The following is a 21,912-nucleotide window of genomic DNA, read 5'->3' as shown; positions in this document are numbered from 1 at the left end:
CTCAGAAGTTCCAGACCAGCCTAGGCAACATGGAGAAACCCTGTCTCTACTAAAAATACAAAATATTAGCTGGGCATGGTGGCGCACCCCTGTAATCCCAGGTACTCGGGAGGCTGAGGCAGGAGAATCGTTTGAATCCAGGAGGTGGAGGTTGCAGTGAGCCGAGATCGCTCTATTGCACTCCAGCCTGGGCGACAGAACAAGACTCTGTCTCAAAACAAAACAAAACAGAGCAAAACAAAAACAAAAAAAAAAAGAAAAACAAAAAAACTCTATTGGAAAAGTACACGAATACATGTATTCATAGTATACATAGGTATCTCTCATATTTTCTGTATTTGTATATCTTTGAAATATTTCATAAACTAAAATAATGACTTTTATAAAAAATAAAGATGTATGTGAAAATATATGCTTTGGGACCTTGATATTTTAAGTACAGCCCACAAAACAGCCACATTGGCATCACCTAGGAGCTTTTTAGAAATGCAATTTTTTTTTTTTTTTTGGAGACAAGAGTATTGCTCTGTTGCCCAGGCTGGAGTGCAGTGGCGTGATCTCAACTTACTGCAAGCTCTGCCTCCCAGTTCACACCATTCTCCTGCCCCAGCCTCCCGAGTAGCTGGGACTACAGGCGCCTGCCACCATGCCTGGCTAAATTTTTTTTTTTTTGATTTTTTGTATTTTTAGTAGAGACGGGGTTTCACTGTGTTAGCCAGGATGATCTCGGTGGGATTACAGGCGTTAGCCACCGTGCCTGGCCTTTTTTTTTTTTTTTTTTGAGACAGAGTCTTACTCTGTCACCCAGGCTGGAGTGCAACGGCAAGATCTCAGCTCACTACAACCTCTGCTTCCTGCGTTCAAGTGATTCTCCTGCCTCCTAAGTAGCCGGGACTACAGGTGTGTGCCACCATACCCTGCTAATTTTTGTATTTTTAGTAGAGACAGGATTTCACCATGTTGGCCAGACTGGTCTTGAACTCCCGACCTCAGGTGATCCACCCACCTCGGCCTCCGGAAGTGCTAGGATTACAGACATGAGCCACCGTACCCAGCCAGAAATGAAAAATGTTATGCTCCTTCCAGACCTACTAAATAAGAATTGGCAGTTTTTCTACCTTGATATTATATAATCTCGTAAGATCCTGGATCAGATATCTTGGTCAAAAAATGTTTTTTGGAACCCATTAAAAAATGCTTTCTTAATATCTATTCAGAGCATACTGTGTGGGAGGCCTTTTCCAAACACTTATTTCATAGATATTTCTCAAGTTGGGTTTATCTGATATTTTCTCACAATTAGATGGAAGTTATGCAAGAACACCACAGAAGTGATGTTGTACTGTTTTCACTGTATTACATCACAAGGTACATGATGTTGTTATGTCTTACTACTGATAACATTAACTTTGATTATTAGCTTATGGTGGTTTCTGCTAGGCACTGTACTGTTTTTCCCTTTGTAATTAATATATATCTTTGGAAACTTTGAGACTGTGTAAGTATCCTATTTCTCATCATACATAGCCCACTAGTTTTATCCACCACTGAGAGATTTTGCCTATAGCAATTAGTACATGGTTTTTTGCCTAATAATGATCTGTTTTCCTGATTTCTTCTACATTCATTGGTTGATTTTTTTTTCTTTACAGAAAAACTGTTCCATTTCCTTCATATGTTTATTTATGCAAATATTCATTTATATTCATGAAGACTAATGGATTTCTATTTTATTCTGTGGGGTATAATCGAATACTGCCATTATTTCCCTCTTCAAATGGTTCTAGCTTTAGGAGTTCCTTCAGGTTGGCTGCTGTGCTTTTACAACATGCCCCATCCATTTACTTTCTGTCAGCACATGATTCTCCAGGATCTTCTTGTATTTTATTTTCTCCTTTCAAATCTGTATGCTTCTAGTTTATTTTTCCTACCTTAATACTGTACTGGTTAGAATATCAAATCTAATGTTAAATAGAAGTAATAACAGACCTCTTTACCTTATTCCTGGTCTTTGGGACAAAATGTTCAGCATTTCTCCATTGCATATGATATTAGCTGTAGGTTTCATAGAAAGCTCTTTATCAAATTAATTAAGTTCCCTTCTAGTTTGTGAGTTTTTAATCATGAATGGGTGTTGAATTTTTCTCAAATGCCCTTCCAGCATCTATTAAGATAATTCTTTTTTTATTTTGTTACTATTGTGAATTTTTTTTTTTTTATTATTATACTTTAAGTTCTAGGGTACATGTGCACAACGTGCAGCTTTGATACATATGGATACATGTGCCATGTTGGTGTGCTGCACCCATTAACTCATCATTTACATTAGGTATATCCCCTAATGCTGTCCCTCCCCCCTCCCCCCACCCCACAGCAGGCCCTGGTGTGTGATGTTCCCCATCCTGTGTCCAAGTGTTCTCATTGTTCAATTCCTACCTATGAGTGAGAACATGCAGTGTTTGGTTTTCTGTCCTTGCAATAGTTTGCTCAGAATGATGGTTTCCACCTTCATTCATGTCCCTACAAAGGACATGAACTCAGGCCGGGCACGGTGGCTCAAGCCTGTAATCCCAGCACTTTGGGAGGCCGAGACGGGTGGATCACGAGGTCAGGAGATTGAGACCATCCTGGCTAACACGGTGAAACCCCGTCTCTACTAAAAACTACAAAAAACTAGCCGGGCGAGGTGGCGGCGCCTGTAGTCTGAGATCTGGCCACAGCACTCCAGCCTGGGTGACAGAGCGAGACTCCGTCTCAAAAAAAAAAAAAAAAAAGGACATGAGCTCATCCTTTTTTATGGCTGCTGTTGTGAATTATGTTAAATGTTAAAAATGATAACTTGTATTCCTTGCATTAGCCCCACTTGGTGATGATGATGTGTCATATTTTTAATATATTACTGGGTTTAATTTACTAAAATTATTTGAGTATTTTTGTGTTTATAATCATGAGGTCTTTAGTTTTCTTGTCTTAAAATGTCTTTGGATTTGGTATTGGGATAATGTTGAATGATAACCTTGTGGTTTCTTCTTCAATACAGGTGCTATTTAGAAGTGTGTTTAATTTTCAAATATTTGGAGATTTTCTAAATATCGTTTTGTTAATGATTTTAAATTTAGTTCTGCTGTGTCACTGAACATGCTCCACAGGATTCTAGTTCTTTTAAACTTCTTAAGACTTGTTTTATGGCCCAGCATGTGTTCTATATTAGTGACTATTTTATATCTACTTGGAAGAAGGTACATTCTGCTCTTGTTGAATGTAATATTCTATACAATGTCAGTTAGGTTAAGCCGGTTGTTATTCAAGTGTTCTATAATCTTACTGATTTTTTTCTACTTGTTCTATCAATTGCTGAGATAGGAGTATTGACATCCCCAACATACTGGTGGATTTATTTATACTATCTGTTGTATCACTTTTTGCTTCAGGTATTTTGATCCACTGTGATTACGTTTAAATACATTGAGGATAGTTGTGACTTTCTGACAAATTGGTCCTTTTGTCATTATGAAGTACCTTTATCTCTGGTAATATTCTTTGTCTTGAAGTCTATGTTAGTAGACCATATTAGTTTTCTTTTGATAGAAGATTTGCATGGTATGTCTTTCTTTAAATTACAGTGTTATGGAGATGTAATTTGCCTACTATATAATTCTTCTATCTAAGGCATGCAATTCAATGTTTTTTAGTACAGATGGCACCCAACTTAGGATGGTTCAACTTATGATTTTTCAGCTTTACAATGGTGCAGAAGCAGTATGCATGTAGTACAGTATAAACTACTTTGAGTATTCATACAATCATTCTGTTTTTTACTTTCAGTATAATATTCAATAAATTATTCATTATAAAATAGGCTTTGTGTTAGATTATTTTAGATTATTTGCCCCAGTATAGGATAATGTAAGTGTTCTGAACATGTTTAAGGTAGGCTAGACTAAGCTATGATGTTCAGTAGGGTAGATGTATTGAATGCATTTTTGACTTAAAATATTTTTTTTTTTTTTTTTTTTTTTTTTTTTTTTTTGAGGCGGTGTCTCGCTCTGTCGCCCGGACTGGAGTGCAGTGGCCAGATCTCAGCTCACTGCAAGCTCCGCCTCCCGGGTTCACGCCATTCTCCTGCCTCAGCCTCCCGAGCAGCTGGGACTACAGGCGCCCGCCACCTCGCCCAGCTAGTTTTTTGTATTTTTAGTAGAGACGGGGTTTCACCGTGTTAGCCAGGATGGTCTCGATCTCCTGACCTCGTGATCCGCCCGTCTCGGCCTCCCAAAGTGCTGGGATTACAGGCTTGAGCCACCGCGCCCGGCCGTGACTTAAAATATTTTCAACATACAATGGGTTTATCAGGATGTAACTCCATTGCAAATCAAAGAGCATCTGTATATTCAATGAGTTGTGTAGCTGTCATCACAATTTTAGAATATTTTTGTCACCTTAAAAGAAATCTCATACTTATTAGCAGTCATTCCCCATTTCTCAACAATCTTGCCTTCCCCAACCCTAGGCAGTCTCTCTTCTGTTTCTATGGATTTGCTTATTCTGGACATTTCATATAAAGGGAATCATATGATATGTGGTCTTTTGTGACTGGCTTCTTATACTTAGATTTATGTTAAGGCTTATCCATTTTTTTTGTTTTGTTTTGTTTTTTTTTTTGAGACGGAGTCTCGCTTTGTCGCCCAGGCTGGAGTGCAGTGGCCGGATCTCAGCTCACTGCAAGCTCCGCCTCCCGGGTTTACGCCATTCTCCCGCCTCAGCCTCCCGAGTAGCTGGGACTACAGGCGCCCACCACCTCGCCCGGCTAGTTTTTTGTAATTTTTAGTAGAGACGGGGTTTCACCGTGTTAGCCGGGATGGTCTCGATCTCCTGACCTCGTGATCCGCCCGTCTCGGCCTCCCAAAGTGCTGGGATTACAGGCTTGAGCCACTGCGCCCGGCCTTTTTTTGTAATCAAAATGTCAAGGGCTCTTCCATGTTATAGCATTTATCAATACTTCATTCCTTTTTATGGGCGAATACTATTCCATTCATCCATATATGGATATAGCACATATTGTTTATCCATTCATCAGTTTGGTTTTGTTGTGGACATGTTTTCAGCTCTCTTGGATGTGTAGGAGTGGACTTGCTGGATCATATGATAACTCTATGTTTAATCGTTTGAATAATCAGCAGAAAGTTTTTTCAAAGTGCCACCATTTTACATCTCACCAGTAGTGTAAAAGGGTTCCAGTTTTTTTACATCCTTACCAATACTTGTGATTATTTCAGTGGCTATAAAATAGTATCTCATTTGACAAACATAAAATACATATATATTTTTTTTTTTTCTTTTTTTTTTTTTTGAGACAGAGTCTTGCACTGTCATCCAGGCTGGAGTACGATGGCACGATCTCCCTGCAACCTCTGCCTCCCAGGTTCAAGCAATTCTGCCTCATCCTCCTGAGTAGCTGGGACTACAGGCGCATGCCACCACGCCCAGCTAATTTTTGTATTTTTAGTAGAGACGGGGTTTCACGATGTTGACTAGGATGGTCTCCATCTCTTGACCTTATGATCCGCCCGCCTCAGCTTCCCAAAGTGCTGGGATTACAGGCTTGAGCCACTGGTGCCTGGCCCGACAGAGATTCTTTTTGACCAAACTATAGACATGCTTCTCTGAGTCCTGTTTTCAATTTGGCCTTGACCTTGGGCCCTGTCCTTGGCCTGCCTAACCCAATTTTAACAAGGTATCCTGCTAGCTCATCTCTCCTTCCTTTGATATGTTATCACCCTTGATAGCTGGTAAAGTTCCTCACCCCCTGACCTTCCATGTATAAGTCTTTGGCCTTCCTTTAGCATGCATCTTACTAGGCCAGTTTTGCAAGAAACTTCATGCTCTTTAATGTCTCCTCTTAGTAATTTTCTATCCACTGACCCCCACCCCCAACTCTGGTTGTGGGCTATAAATCCCTCTGTCTTGACTGTAGTCAGAGTTGAGAACAGTTGTTCTCCCTTATTGTAGTAGTCATGATCCTTCTTGAATAAATTCTTTCTTATCATTTTAACAAGTGTGAAAATAATTTTTTCCTTAATGCATTGTGGATTTTGCTTGTATTTTCTGGTCTGTCTTCTTAATTTAAAAAAATATTTTATTTTTAATAAAAAGAGATGGGGTCTTCCTGTGTTGCCCAGGCTGGTGTCAACTCCTGGGCTCAAGTAATCCTCCAGCCTCGGTCTTCCAAAGTGCTGGGATTATAGGTTTAGCCACCATGCCCAGCTTATGTTTTTTTAAAGAGCGTTTTTCTAGGCAGTATGTGACTCAGTCTTGTGTTTTTTGAGGCAGGGTCTTGCTCTGTCATCCAGGCTGGAGTGCAATGACGTGATCATGGCTGATTGCAGCCTTGACCTCCCAGGGCTCAAGTGTCCTCCCATCTTAGCCTCCCGAGTACCTGGGACTACAAGCCCATGGCACCCCTACCCTGCCACCCAGCTAGTTTTTTGTATTTTTTGTACAGATGAGGTCTCAATTTGTTGCCCAGGTTGGAGTCTTGTCTTATTACCAATATAACAGTTTCTGCTTTTTAATCAGGGTATTTGACCATTTAGGTTTAAAGCAGTTATTCACATGGTTGGGTTTAAGCCTCTCATTTTGATAGTTTTTCTATTTGTCTTATATTTTCTGTTTCTTTTTCTTCTATTTGTGCTTGATATACAATTGATTGAGAGGTAGGGATGTGAGTGTGTGTGCATTTTGATATTTCATTTATTTCCTTCATTAGCTGTATCTTTTTGTTCCTTTTATAAGTGGTTGATCTAGACTTTATAATATTATAATGTACATCTTTACTGTCTCACAGTATACTTTCAAATAGTATTAGACCATGTTAAGTCTAATGTAAGAACATTACAATATACTTACATTAGGCTTACTTGCAGTGAGCCAAGATAATGCCACTGCATTCCAGCCTGGGTGACAAAGTGAGACTCTGTCTCAAAAATAAATTAAAAAGTAAAAAAGTAAAATAGATAGATAGAAAGATAGAGCGAGACTCTGTATCTAAAATAGATAGACAGATTGACCAACTGACCTACCTGTCACTTTGCATGACTCTTTAGTTTCAAAAGGATGATCATCTAAACAGGGGTGTCCAATCTTTTGCATCCCTTGCCACATTGGAAGAAGAATTGTCTTGGCCACACATAAAATACACTAGCACTAATGATAGCTGATGAGCTAAAACACACACACACACACACACACACACACACACACACGCTCACATATACACAAAAATCTCATAATGTTTTAAGAAAATTTATGAATTTGTGTTAGGCTGCATTCAAAGCTGTCCGGGCCACATGCGACCTGCAGACCATGGGATGGACAAACTGGATCTACCACATTGAGTTACCCCTTTATAGCCACAAAAAATATGCTACAAATACTATCATTGCCATAATAATTCCTGCTGGTCTCTAGTTTCTCATTGTCCCATGCATGTTCACACGAATACTTTTCAGGAAAGAGTTAACATAACAGGGCCTGAGACTGCTATTCTTAGAAAGGTCTGCTTAGAGAGATTGTCCACTGGTTGACATGTGGGAACTTAGGTTTTGGAAAGATGTCAACTATTCCTTATAAGAGTGGTTCACTTAATCTTCTATGGAGGATGGGTTTGAGAAGAGGTTCAAGGTAATTTATCTAGATCTCAATGGGCAAGGGACCTGTTCAGAAAAAAGTTAACATTGCAGTCCTGAGACTTTTATCCCTAAAAAAGGCTGCTTGCAAGGTTAGCTCTTTGCTGACATGGGAAACCTGGATTTCAAGAGGATTCCCAACATGCCCTAACTGATAAGATAGTTTACTGTGCCTAAATTGTTTGGGCAAACAATATGGTTTATGCTGGAGGCCTGGTTTCCTTCTGGGGTCTGGAATTTTGGTATGTCCTAGGCAGACAGTCCCTACGTTACCAGCTCCCGGTGAAAACTCTGGACATGAGGCCTCTAATAAGCTTACTTGGTAGACAACATTTCACATATGTTGTCATAACTCATTGCTGAAGGAATTGTGTCCTGTGTGACCCTACTGGGAAAGGACTCTTAAAAGCTTAAATCTGGTTTCCTCTGGTCATTGACTTATGCACCTTTTCCCTCTGCTGATTTTGTTTGTCATCCTTCTGCTGTAATAAATTTTAGCCATGAGTAAAACTATAGGCTAACTCTTGTGAGTCTTCCTAGCAAACATCCAAATCCAGGGGAGATCCTGGGGACTCCCAACACAGATAGTTTGGCTATGGGTTAGGTCATTTTATGCATTTTGGAAAATGAATGCATAGTGAGATTTTAAAATTATGTTTGTGTAATAGTTTTTATAGGAAAGTACAAATGAAATTACATTCACCTTTCTTTCACTTTAGAGAGGTAACTGAAGTTCGTGAAGTCACCAGAAAATCAGTCCCTCGTAATTCCTTAGAAAGTGCTGAGTACCTTAAAGTCATAACTGGTTTATTAAATGCAAAAGACTTTCGTGATCGTATTAATGGGATTAAGCAGCTTTTATCAGATACTGAAAATAATCAAGACCTTGTTGTTGGAAACATTGTGAAGGTAAGGACTTGTCAAAATTAATTTTAAGGCAGGTATGGTGGCTCATGCCTGTAATCCCAGCACTTTGGGAAGCCAAGGTAGAAAGATCTCTTGAGTCTAGGAGTTCAAAGTTCAAGTCCAGCCTGGGCAACATAGTAAGACCCTGTCTCTACAAAAAAGAAAATAAAAATTTATTTTCATTTGAAATCTATGTCAAATGAAGTTTATCAGTTTAAAAAATTGCTCTAAATCTTAGTGTTTTATATACCCTCTCACTATATATATATAAATTATACAAATTTAAATGGAATTTAATTAATAAATTACTTATATATTTACATATTATATGTATATTATTCTAAAGTGTTAAAATAAGCTTAGTGAAAAGAATGGATTGCCTGGGTTTTGCTAAGTTAAAAGCATACTAGAACAAGTCAAAGTCACTGAAACAAAGTAAGAAGATAGCTATTTATTAGTCTGAATCCTGCCACAAGATGATAAGCGCCTTGAAACTTCTATATTCTCAGAGCACTCAGAACCTGGCATTTAGTAAATATATGTTAAATTAATCAATACATATTTTTTTAAAAAGCAAAGGCAGATAAGAGATTTGATATTGCTTTAGAACAGATATTAAAACTTTTCATTATATGGGTTAGAAATCTCTGTATAGGCTGGGCGTGGTGGCTCAAGCCTGTAATCCCAGCACTTTGGGAGGCTGAGACGGGCGGATCACAAGGTCAGGAGATCGAGACCATCCTGGCTAACACAGTGAAACCCCGTCTCTACTAAAAAAATACAAAAAACTAGCCGGGTGAGGTGGCGGGCGCCTGTAGTCCCAGCTACTCGGGAGGCTGAGGCAGGAGAATGGCGTAAACCCAGGAGGCGGAGCTTGCAGTGAGCTGAGATCCCGCCACTGCACTCCAGCCTGGGTGACAGAGCGAAACTCCGTCTCAAAGAAAAAAAAAAAAAGAAATCTCTGTATAGTGACTTATGTACTTATCTTTAGGAAGACAATAAATAAAAGAAAGGGAAATATTAATTAATATTCGTTGTATCAGAGCATAGATTATTTTTGCTTCATCAGAATTTAGTTCAGTTAATTCTAGTAGTAATTTATTAATTAAATTTCATTTTAAGTTTGTGTAATGTGCATTATACTTGGCAAACATACCATAACTACTCTTCAGTTCTCATGGTATTGTCTCAGCTTTCAGAAGAAAAGAACCATATTACCATGGCATGAGAGCCAGAAACTTGTATTTTCTAATATCTGTTGAGTAAAAATAAATCTCTTGGGAAGATTATTCTTAACATGAAAAATAATAAATAAGTATTGGAAATTATTAGTGAATAGTCTCAGCTCGTAGAGTAGCTCTTTACTCACCTGACATGATTAAAGGATTGTTTAGCATTCACTTTATTATATCTTGAGTTTATGAAAGTTAAGGATTCTGAAGAGCAAGGAATTATTGTTAAAGTTATCAGGCTAAGAGATAATAATACAAATTTAACTCTGAAATTGCATCTAAAATTTTCATAATAAACCTAAACTGAAACTAGGTTAGATCTCCACAGTAAAACTTCATGTCTACTTCTAGTGTGAAAAAAGATAAAAACAAAAACTTTTCTTAAGTTCTTAGAGTTAGCTAAGCTAACCTGCACCTTCCAGAAAACAAGATGTTTATCATATTTGCAATTAGTCAGCTTACTGAGCCACATTTTTCAGCTTTTATTAGGATGTCTTTTGGGGCAATTTTTGAGGCCTCCTCCTTTTGTTACAAGAAGATTTGACACTTAGATTTAGTACCCCAATTTTTATAAAGTTCGTGTTATCTAAGTTCAGGCAAAATAGGATGTTGTGTATATACTTAAACTGAGTAAAGTAGGAGAAATATTATGACATGCCAAGAGAATTATAAATACAATAGCTATAAACATTATTTTACTTTAAATAATTTACCAATTTATTTTCAGATTTTTGATGCTTTTAAATCTCGACTTCATGATTCTAATAGTAAAGTAAATCTGGTGGCTCTGGAAACAATGCACAAAATGATTCCTCTACTTAGAGACCACTTATCTCCTATAATTAACATGCTAATTCCAGCAATAGTGGATAACAATCTGAATTCCAAGAATCCAGGCATCTACGCTGCTGCTACGAATGTTGTTCAGGCACTGAGTCAGCATGTAGGTAAGAAATCTTACTTCAGCACTCAAATTGACTTTCTTTTCATGTTTTCTGATTCCATCCATACTTTTTTTGTAATGCTGAAATCCTAGTTATTCAGTTTTTTAAACTTAATATTATCATAAAACTTTCTATTTTCTCAATGGTTTTAAAATTATTTTTAGTGATTAAATTCTGTTCCATTAAATTGACTTTCCCTTATCTTTGACTTTTTTTTTTTTTTTTGAGGGGCCTGAAGGCTTTTATTTGACTGGTCCATAGGGTGGGGAGTGCACCCCCTACAGGGCCACCAGGGGGTCCACTTTCCCGGGTCCCTGGCCTTTGGCCAACTCTGCCGCCTTCTTCTCCCGCCGCTTCTTTCGCTGGAGCAGCCTCCGCTCCCGCTCAAACTCCTTCATGCGCATCACATAGTCGTGGTGCTCGCAGTAGTGCCAGTCGTGCCACTCCTGCTTGCAAGCCAGGAAGTTGGGGAAGCTGTCGCGCTTGCACTTGAGCAGCCGGATGAGGTAGTGGGCACAGTAGTCCCGCAGCTGGAGCCTCAGCTGCGCGTCCATCATCTCCTGCTGTGTGGCCACCATCTCGCGCTCCTTGCGTTCCGGGAAGCCGTAGTTGGGCGGGAAGGTTGGCATCTGCAAGGGGTTGGGCTCCACCGAGGTATCGCCCAAGTAGCGCCGGACCAGGTGCGCCCCCATGGCTGCAGTCGCTGCAGTTTCCTGCAGCAGCCGAGGGTCACCTACCTCCTACCCGGAACCACTCTATCTTTGATTTTATTTCTTTTTCTGCCTCAACCTCAGTCTGCTAACAAAACTAACTCAATAATTCGGCATGAGATGATCCAGAAATAAAATAAGGAAAAAAAATGGATCACAGATTTAAATGTACAACTTAAATGTAAAACTTTTACAAGATGACATGAGAAAATCTTAGGACTTGGTGAAAAGTTGTACATATGGCACTAAGAGCATGATCCTATAATCTCAGCCTTTTGGGAGGCCAAGGTGGGCAGATCACCTGAGGTTGGGAGTTCAAGACCAGCCTGGCCAACATGGTGAAACCCTGTCTCTACTAAAAATACAAAAATTAGCTGGGTGTGGTGGCGCATGCCTGTAATCCCAGCTACTCTGGAAGCTGAGGCAGGAGAATTACTTGAACCCAGGAGGTGGAGGTTGCAGTAAGCCAAGGTTGCACCACTGCACTGCAGCCTGGGCAACAGAGTGAGACTCTGTATCAAAAAATTAATTTTTTTTTTTAAAGAATAGATAAAGAGGCCAGGCACAGTGGCTCAAGCCTGTAATCCCAGCACTTTGGGAGGCCGAGATGGGCGGATCACAAGGTCAGGAGATCGAGACCATCCTGGCTAACATGGTGAAACCCCGTCTCTACTAAAAAATACAAAAAACTAGCCAGGCGAGGTGGCGGGCGCCTGTAGTCCCAGCTACTGGGGAGGCTGAGGCAGGAGAATGGCGTAAACCCGGGAGGCGGAGCTTGCAGTGAGCTGAGATCTGGCCACTGCACTCCAGCCTGGGCGACAGAGCGAGACTCCATCTCAAAAAAAAAAAAAAAAAATAGATAAAGAGACAAGCTACAGACTGGGAAAAATATTTTCAAACCATGTATCTGACAGCTAATATCTAGAATATATAAAGAAATCTCAAAGCTCAACATCAAAAAAACTCAAATAAAAAAATAGACAAAAGACCTGAAGAAATATTTAAAACATATGGCCGGGCACGGTGGCTCAAGCCTGTAATCCCAGCACTTTGGGAGGCCGAGACGGGCGGATCACGAGGTCAGGAGATCGAGACCATCCTGGCTAACACAGTGAAACCCCATCTCTACTAAAAAATACAAAAAACTAGCCGGGCGAGGTGGCAGGCACCTGTAGTCCCAGCTACTCGGGAGGCTGAGGCAGGAGAATGGCGTGAACCCGGGAGGCGGAGCTTGCAGTGAGCTGAGATCCAGCCACTGCACTCCACCCTGGGTGACAGAGCGAGACTCCGTCTCAAAAAAAAAAAAAAAAAAAAAGAAATATTTAAAACATGAGGCTATATGGATGGCAAATAAGGGAGGATATATGACTGACCAAATAAGCATGTGAAAAGATGTTCAATATCACTAGCCATCAGGGAAATGCATATGCAAGTTAAGACCATGATCACCACACAAGTATTAGAACAGCCAAAATAAAAAATAGTGACAAGATTACAGAGAAACTACATCTCATACACTGCTGGTGAAAATGTAAATAAAATGGTACAGCCACTCTTGGTTTGGCAGTTTCTTTAAATTCTAAATATATCATGAAATACTACTTAATAAAAAAGAACAAACTATTAGGAACATGAAACAAATTTGTATAAAAAGATTATTCAACTGGGCGTGGTGGCTCACACCTGTAATCGCAGCACTTTGGGAGGCTGAGGTGGGCGGATCACAAGGTCAGGAGATCGAGACCATCCTGGCTAACACAGTGAAACCCCATCTCTACTAAAAATACGAAAAATTAGCCAGGCATGGTGGCAGGTGCCTGTAGTCCCAGCTACTTGAGAGGCTGAGGCAGGAGAATGGCATGAACCCAGGAGGCGGAGCTTGCAGTGAGCTGAGATCACACCACTGCACTCTGGCATGGGCAACAGAGCGAGACTCTATCTCAAAAAAAAAAGAAAAGAAAGATTATTTGTTATGTCCAAGTGGAATTTATCCCAGGGATGCAAGGATGGTTCAACATATGCAAATTAATGGTTCTTAAGTATTTTTAATCAGGTTTAGTATAATACCGTAAACCTTGAGTGACACCATCAGACCTATATGAAGTACCACTAGTGATGCTGAAAGTGCTCCCAATAAGCAGGGGAAAGTCATGACATGATAAATTTGAATTGCTTGATATCTGAGTAGCTTGAGGTCTGCAGCTGTGGTTGCCCACAACTTCAGATAGATGACTAGTCTTGTAAACAGATGACATAAATTTGCATTATTGACAAATACAATACTGTAAATGTATTTTTCTTCTCTTTCCTAATCTTTTCTTTTCTCTAGCTTACTTTATTGTTAAGAATACAGTATATAATACATATAACATCCAAAATATGTGTTAATTGACAGTTTATGTTATTGGTAAGGCTTCTGATCAACAGCAAGTTATTAGTATTTCAGTTTGGGGAGTGTGAAAAGTTAAACACGGATTTTCAACTGTACAGGGGTTGGCTCCCCTAACCCCTGTGTTGTCCAAGGCTCAATTGTAGTTATTTAAGATGAAACCTTTAGGTGGAAGGTACACAGGACCTCTATATAATCTTTGTAAATTTCTGTGTTTCTATTATTATTTCACAATTAAAATTTTATTATTTATTATTTTTTATTTTTTTTTTGAGACAGAGTCTCGCTCTGTCACCCAGGCTGGAGCGCAGTGGCCGGATCTCAGCTCACTGCAAGGTCCGCCTCCCGGGTTCACGCCATTCTCCTGCCTCAGCCTCCCGAGTAGCTGGGACTACAGACGCCCGCCACCTCCCCCGGCTAGTTTTTTTGTAGTTTTTAGTAGAAACGGGGTTTCACCGTGTTAGCCAGGATGGTCTCAATCTCCTGACCTCGTGATTCGCCCGTCTCGGCCTCCCAAAGTGCTGGGATTACAGGCTTGAGCCACTGTGCCCGGCCTCATAATTAAAACTTTAAAAAAAAATTCAGTAAATGTAAAAACTGCTTGCCTTTTTCTTTTTCTTTCTTTCTTTTTTTTTTTTTTTTTTTTGTTGTTATTGTTGTTGTTGTTGTTATTTTGAGACGGAGTCTCACTCTGTCACCAGGCTGGAGTGCAATGGCATGATGTCAGCTCACTGCAACCTCTGACTCCCTGGTTCAAGTGATTCTCCTGCCTCAGCTTCCCAAGTAGCTGGGATTACAGGCACACGCCACCACACCCAGCTAATTTTTGTATTTTTAATAGAGACAGAGTTTCACCGTGTTGGCCAGGGTGGTCTCGAACTCCTGACCTCATGATCCTCCCACCTTGGCCTCCTAAAGTGCTGGGATTACAGGCATGAGCCACCACACCCAGGTGCTTTTTCTGTTTTTTGATAAAACTATGCTGTTATTTGAAATAAGATGCCTAGGAGATTCAGGCAGTTTTTTGTTTTTGTTTTTGTCTTTTTGTTTTTTTTAATACCACATGATAGCTCCTTTAAAACTGTGTGAAGTATTTTTAGTTCTCATTTGCTTTAAGAATATTACTCCAGGCTGGGCGCGGTGGCTCAAGCCTGTAATCCCAGCACTTTGGGAGGCCGAGACGGGCGGATCACGAGGTCAGGAGATCGAGACCATCCTGGCTAACATGGTGAAACCCCGTCTCTACTAAAAAATACAAAAAACTAGCCGGGCGAGGTGGCGGGCGCCTGTGGTCCCAGCTACTCGGGAGGCTGAGGCAGGAGAATGGCGTAAACCCGGGAGGCGGAGCTTGCAGTGAGCTGAGATCCGGCCACTGCACTCCAGCCTGGGCGACTGAGAGAGACTCCGTCTCAAAAAAAAAAAAAAAAAAAAGAATATTACTCTGTTAAGATTTTGTTTGGTTTGTTGGTTTTTAGAGACAGAGCGTCACTGTCACCCAGGTTGGGGTGCAGTGGTGCAATCACAGCTCAATGCAGCCTTGGACTCCTGGGCTCAAGTGATCCTCTTATGTCAGCCTCCCAAGTAGCTGGAATTACAGGTGCTAGCGACCATGCCTGGCCTGTTAAAGTTTTACAGAAAATTTTAAATAGTGATTATGTAGATTTTTAAAGTGTTACACATATGCATCCTAGAAATGATTATTTTTCTTTTCAATGCTATGTAATGGGAAGTAACTAAGAGCTCATTACTCTTTAAACATATGTCTTTGTGTTCTTTTTTTTTAGACAATTACTTACTTCTACAGCCATTTTGCACAAAAGCTCAGTTTTTAAATGGAAAAGCAAAACAAGATGTGACGGAAAAGCTTGCTGGTAAATACTTTGTAATTTCTAAAGAAATATTTTATTAACTACGGATAAACTGATAAACAATTTCAATTTAATTTTAGGATAGCTACCAACTTAATATAACTACCCACACAGTAGAAATAAATTGTGTAATGATCCACAAGAGAACTTTTTAAGACTTTTACACCAAACATTTTTGTCAAAAGAATTTTATCCTTTTTTTCCAGTAAATGTTCAGTCTTCCTATTAGTGTAGCCAAATGCAGGTTCAGCCAGTCACCACTTGGAAAATTGAATAACAAGGATGAGGTACAGTGGAAGGAAAGTGACTTTATTTTCCAAAGTTAGCAGTTGGCAGGTGGTTCAGGCTCCTGCTTTAACAAAACTGCTTCAGAATTCTCAGGCAAAATGCTAGGGTTTAAGAAGGAGAAGGTTTGCATGGAGGGCATGCAGTGGGCCAGGCAGTACAGTTCTACATGATTTGTTCTTATGACTTATCTTGAGTTATTGCTCCATATGGTGAATGGGCCAGTGCTGTCTCAGGCTGGACTGGGTTGTAAATTGGCACCACAGCCTTGAAGTAATCTCCTGGTTAGGGAGAATTCCATAGGTACCTGAATTGTCTCAAGATGGAGTCTCTGTAACTTTTTTTTTTTTTTTTTTTTTTTAATTTTTGAGATGGAGTCTCGCTTTGTTGCCTAGGCTGGAGTGCAGTGGCACAATATCGGCTAACTGCAACCTCTGCCTCCTGGGTTCGAGTGATTCTCCTGCCTCAGCCTCCTGAGTAGCTGGGGCTACAGGTGCCTGCCACCACGCCTGGCTAGTTTTTTTTATTTTTTATTTTTAGTAGAAATGGGGCTTCACCATGTTGGCCAGGCTGGTCTTGAATTTCTGACCTCAAGTGATCCACCCACCTCGCCCTCCCAAAGTGCTAGAATTTCAGGCGTGAGCCACTGCACCCAGCCCAGTCTCTGGAATTTCTAAGCAAACATACTTAGATAGGCTAGCAATACAAAGGAGTATCTAGTAGAAAGAAGGAAAGCAAAATTTATTATTTCATTACTAAAACGTTAATACAAAGGGCCACAAAAGGAGGAGAAAAAAACCATTAAAAATAGGGTACTTGGTTACATTAGTAGAAATAATATGGGAAAAATAAAAATACATTAAAATCAAATTTGGTTCTTATAGAAAACTGCTATTTCAAAATCATGTTTGATAAAAGGTCCATGGGTTAAAACTGTGTACATTTTGGTTTCACTATATTTGGAAAACATCAAGATGAATTTGGGTTCATTTTCTCTCCTTACCATTTTTGCATGAACTAATTGTTCTATATGGGATTCTAATACCATACTTGAAGATTCCAATCTTTGACAGAAAGATTTCTTACATTGCTTCTTTTAAGAAGGTAAACTTTTGGCTGGGCGCGGTAGCTCACGCCTGTAATCCCAGCACTTTTGAGGCCAAGGCGGGCGGATCATGAGGTCAGGAGATCGAGACCATCCTGGTTAACACAGTGAAACCCCATCTCTACTAAATATACAAAAAAAATTAGCCAGGCGTGGTGGCGGGCGCCTGTTGTCCCAGCTACTCGGGAGGCTGAGGCAGGAGAATGGCGTGAACCTGGGAGGCGGAGCTTGCGGTGAGCCAAGATTGGGCCACTGCACTCCAGCCTGGGCGGCAGCGTGAGACTCCGTCTCAAAAAAAAAAAAAGAAGCCTAACTTTTTAGGACAAATGACATAAGGAAGAAGCTTAGTATATTTTACTTGCTTTTTATTTAGCAGAGCTTGGGCTTATTTATTAAGAAAAAACCCTCACTGTTTTTTATATTTTTATGTTTCAGATATTGTTATGGAACTTTATCAAAGGAAGCCACATGCCACAGAACAGAAAGTGTTGGTTGTTTTATGGCATCTCTTAGGAAATATGACAAATAGTGGCTCTCTGCCTGGAGCTGGAGGAAATATACGAACAGCCACAGCTAAATTATCAAAAGCACTCTTTGCACAGATGGGTCAGAATCTGTTAAGTCAGGCTGCATCTCAACCACCACATATCAAAAAGAGTTTGGAGGAATTACTCGATATGACGATTTTAAATGAATTATGAATCTTTGATAAAATATTGTACGATGAACACAAGTGTTTACATGATGACAAGTGGAACTTTCTAAAAGTTATGTTATCAGTGCCTGCACTTCACATCCAGCAAATTAAGTCAATGGCTATTTTTATCTGCAGCCTATGAGTACACATCTGTCCTATATCAACCTTACCACTTATATCCATCACATAAAAACCTAAAATATATCATTCATGAATAATTCACAAAATCTGAGTCACATGGGATGAATTCAATTTTAATATTTTTGAAAAAAGTCCTGCTCATTTGCACTATAGAAGCTACAATTTGTTGCCCTGTATGTACAATTAGAATTGTAATTAAAAATATACTTTTTATTATGTAATCATGTTCTGGTATGTCTCATTTCTCAGCCTTATTTTATAAAGTGGAAGTCATTGAACTATGTTATCAGAAACTAAGTTTGTATATTATTTGTGAAAAACATGTATTTCTGAATCAGTCCACTAATATGATTGTGCAGTATTAGCTTGCTTTTGCTGCTGTGTTAATGTCATATATTAGCTTACCTTTTGGGTTTAATTATCTTACATAATTGTGAAATTTAACAAGTTATAATAAAGCATGACAACTAAAGTTTTAGAAAACATTAAACATTTTAAATGCACGTTTAAAAAAACGTGTTGAATGTAACCCCCCTTTTTTTTGTGCAAACACTAAATTTTATTTCTTTATGTTTTGACCTTTATAAAGGTATTGTTTTGCTGCCCAGTTGTGTAATTCTCAAAAATAGTGCCAGGTCTTCTATAGCTTTTTTCAGAATTCATGGGCTTACAAGTACTGTATGCATCTTTAAAAAGAAAAGGAATGTTATCAAATAAAAGGATTTATTTCTGTAGATGTGTGAGAAGTGTCCTGTTTTTCCAACTTCCATACATGTTAAAATGGAAAAAAATATATATATATATTATATATAGTAGTATTGACCTATCACTTTCACTTGATCTGCTTATGATATTGACCTATCACTATTGACCTACAAATAGACCTACATTCTAACTTTGTAGGAAATTAGCTGTGTGACCTTGGACAAAGTCACTTGCCAAGTCTGGGCCTCAGTTTCCTTATGTCTAAAATGTAAGAACTAGACTAGGTGATTTTAAAGGTCCTATCCTGTTCTAAAATTCTATGATTCTGTTCATTCTTTTTTACTTCTGAGTGACTGACCAGTTTTCTAATGTATCTGGCTATTTTTAAAATTATGATTTAAAAAAAGTATCCTTAGCTTCTGAGAAAAAAAAAGGTGACGGGGTTGCTTCTATTTCAAGCTACACTAGAAGTAGAGAATTGGCTACTTTTTCTATTTATATGAACTTTTATATAATTATATACTTTTAAAATACCTTATATTTTCTTCTAAGTGTATTTTATTGTAGTCCTCTAGTTTGGTGTACTTTATGTATAGGGCCATAGAGTAAATATTTTTGGGTTTGTAAGTCCTTATTTTATTTATTTATATATTTATTTTGAGGCGGAGTCTTGTTCTTGTCACCCAGGCTGGAGTGCAATGGCGTGATCTCGGCTCACTTCAACCTCCGCCTCCCAGGTTCAGGCAATTCTCCTGCCTCATCCTCCTGAGTAGCTGAGATTACAGGCGCCCGTCACCAAGCCCAGCTAATTTTTGTACTTTTAGTAGAGACGGGGTTTCGCCATGTTATCCAGGCTGGTCTCCAATTCCTGACCTCAGGTGATCTGCCCACCTCAGCCTCCCAAAGTGCTGGGATTACAGGCGTGAGGCACCGTGCTCGGTCTTTTTTTTTTTTTTTTTCCGAAACGGAGTCTCGCTCTGGCCCAGGCTGGAGTGCAGTGGCACGATCTTGGCTCACTGCAAGCTCCGCCTCCCGGGTTCACGTCATTCTCCTGCCTCAGCCTCCCAAGTAGCTGTGAGGATAGGCGCCCGCCACCACGCCCAGGTAATTTTTTGTATTTTCAGTGGAGACGGGGTGTATCACTGTGTTAGCCAGAATGGTCTCGATCTCCTGATCTCGTGATCCGCCCGCCTCCACCTCCCAAAGTGCTGGGATTACAAGCGTGAGCCACGGAGCCTGGCCGCCCGGCCTATTTTTACACTTAAAAAGTGTAAAAAAAAATATTCTTAGCTCAGGCCATAGAAAAATAGGCCTCTGTTATTTTGCTTCAACCCTACTTGATACGCATCATTGATACAATAGTTACAGATTTTAAGTTTTATTAATTACGACTCCTGCCTTTGTATCATTGCACTTGTGCTAGCTAAATGTGCATCAATAGATTGTTAGATATATTGAAGGTAGATTTTAGGTTTTAAAGGAAAAAGAAGACCATTACTTCATGTATAAGCCTAATTATTCCTTAGTTTGAATTTTGCATTGAAAAAAAGCACAATATTCTGATCAGTCTAGGGAGAAAAAATAGTACAGTAAATATAATTATTACTAATAATGTGGCAGCTTTATTTTACATAATATGTGAGCTACCTTTTATTACAAAGAAAATAGCCATTAATGTAACAAGAGTCTCAAGCCTAAAGAGTTTCTGTATTTTAGTAACTTCTTGATAGTAAGCACTCAGAAGTCCAGCACTCTTATCAAGAACCGTTGTCAACAAAGAATCAGAGACTGATCACTGATTGAAATAACTAAAGAAAAGCTGGGCCGGGCGCGGCGGCTCAAGCCTGTAATCCCAGCACTTTGAGAGGCCGAGACGGGCGGATCACGAGGTCAAGAGATCGAGACCATCCTGGCTAACACGGTGAAACCCCATCTCTACTTAAAAATACAAAAAACTAGCCGGGCGACGAGGCGGGCGCCTGTAGTCCCAGCTACTCGGGAGGCTGAGGCAGGAGAATGGCGTAAACCCGGGAGGCGGAGCTTGCAGTGAGCTGAGATCCGGTCACTGCACTCCAGCCTGGGTGGCAGAGCAAGACTCCGTCTCAAAAAAAAAAAAAAAAAAAAAAAAAAAAAGAAAAGCTGAAGGCCTGAATAAACAAATGCATTAATTGGAATAAAGGAATGTTGTTTACTAGCAATGATAATTATAAAAGTCTAACGTCACCCAGCAATGCAACAAAAAAATGTTAAATAATGTATTTACCCAATGGAATACATATCATATAGTCATTAAAAATGATGCCAAATACTAATCACAGGACAATGTTCACGGTATGTTAAAGGAAAAATGTGACTACAAAATAAGTACAGTATCTCCATCAATATATGTGCACACAGAAAACGGAAGTAGTATATATACACCGACATCTTAATGGTGGTAATCTGTGGGCAGTGAAGTAATTTTAATTTTTTTTCAGTGTACTCTTCTGTAATTTCTAGTTTTTCAGAAATGAACAAGACATATTGCTTATAGTAAAATTTAAATTACAATAAGTGAAGAGAATCTGAAGAGTATCTGAAAGGTAATTTGGCGAGAAAAAAATATGTAGCAAAGAAGAGAGTAGTGAACATCACAAAAGTGCTAAGGGAGAGTGATGTGACTCCAAGGGAGATGACCGAGGGAGGCAAGTATTATTCAGATAAAGAGCATAAGACTTTGATTCAGAAAGCATGAATTTGGGAACCCAGTTTTATAATTACCTGCTAAACCTTACATACATCCAGGGGTTACTGTGAAGTCCAAAATTTAAAAGGGATTATGTATAAGAAAGCATTTGTAGGGCCGAGTGTGGTGGCTCACACCTATAATCCCAACACTTTGGGAGGCCTAGGTGGGCAGATCACCTGAGGTCAGGAGTTCGAGACCAGCCTGGGCAACATGGTGAAACCTCATCTCTACTGAAAATACAAAAATTAGCCAGGTATGGTGGTGGACGCCTGTAATCCCAGCTACTGCAGAGACTGAGGCAAGAGAATCGCCTGCACCCAGGAGGCGGAGGTTGCAGTGAGCCAAGACCGTGCCATTGCACTGCAGCCTGGGTGACAAGAGCAAGACTCCGTCTAAAGCAAAAAAAAAAAGCATTTGTAAACCTCAAATGCTATGTAAAAGTAACATTCCTAACAGAAGGAAGACCCAACTGGCATGAGCAAAAAGGAATTATTTTATTGTGTATATTTATGAGGTACAA

At 39.6% G+C, this 21,912-nt stretch overlaps 2 protein-coding genes across 6 annotated transcripts in view; one reads left to right on the top strand and one right to left on the bottom strand.

Moving 5' to 3' along the window:
* The window catches only part of TOGARAM1 (TOG array regulator of axonemal microtubules 1), a 119,149-nt gene extending 100,458 nt beyond the window's left edge, over positions 1 to 18,691 (top strand). For 2 of the 5 annotated variants that reach the window (XM_033188152.1, XM_033188150.1), the window contains 4 exons: positions 8,402 to 8,591; positions 10,548 to 10,767; positions 15,648 to 15,734; positions 17,557 to 18,691. In XM_033188152.1, coding sequence (XP_033044043.1) covers positions 8,402 to 8,591; positions 10,548 to 10,767; positions 15,648 to 15,734; positions 17,557 to 17,822 — 763 coding nt within the window. In that variant the 3' untranslated portion in view covers positions 17,823 to 18,691. Of the gene's footprint in view, positions 1 to 8,401; positions 8,592 to 10,547; positions 10,768 to 15,647; positions 15,735 to 17,556 lie in introns of those variants that run through there. The other 3 variants (XM_033188151.1, XM_033188153.1, XM_033188154.1) reach the window with 3 other exon arrangements.
* LOC117069703 (NADH dehydrogenase [ubiquinone] 1 beta subcomplex subunit 7-like) lies at positions 10,974 to 11,541 on the bottom strand. The gene has a single exon (XM_033188162.1). The coding sequence runs from the start codon at positions 11,454 to 11,456 to the stop codon at positions 11,043 to 11,045; it is 414 nt and encodes a 137-aa protein (XP_033044053.1). The 5' UTR covers positions 11,457 to 11,541; the 3' UTR covers positions 10,974 to 11,042.
* Positions 18,692 to 21,912: the final 3,221 nt, after the last annotated feature.

The sequence above is a fragment of the Trachypithecus francoisi genome, unplaced genomic scaffold (assembly GCF_009764315.1).
Source record: "Trachypithecus francoisi isolate TF-2019V2 unplaced genomic scaffold, Tfra_2.0 Lachesis_group3, whole genome shotgun sequence".
NCBI classification, from domain to species: Eukaryota; Metazoa; Chordata; class Mammalia; order Primates; family Cercopithecidae; genus Trachypithecus; species Trachypithecus francoisi.
This window is presented reverse-complemented; position numbering and strand designations above follow the sequence as displayed.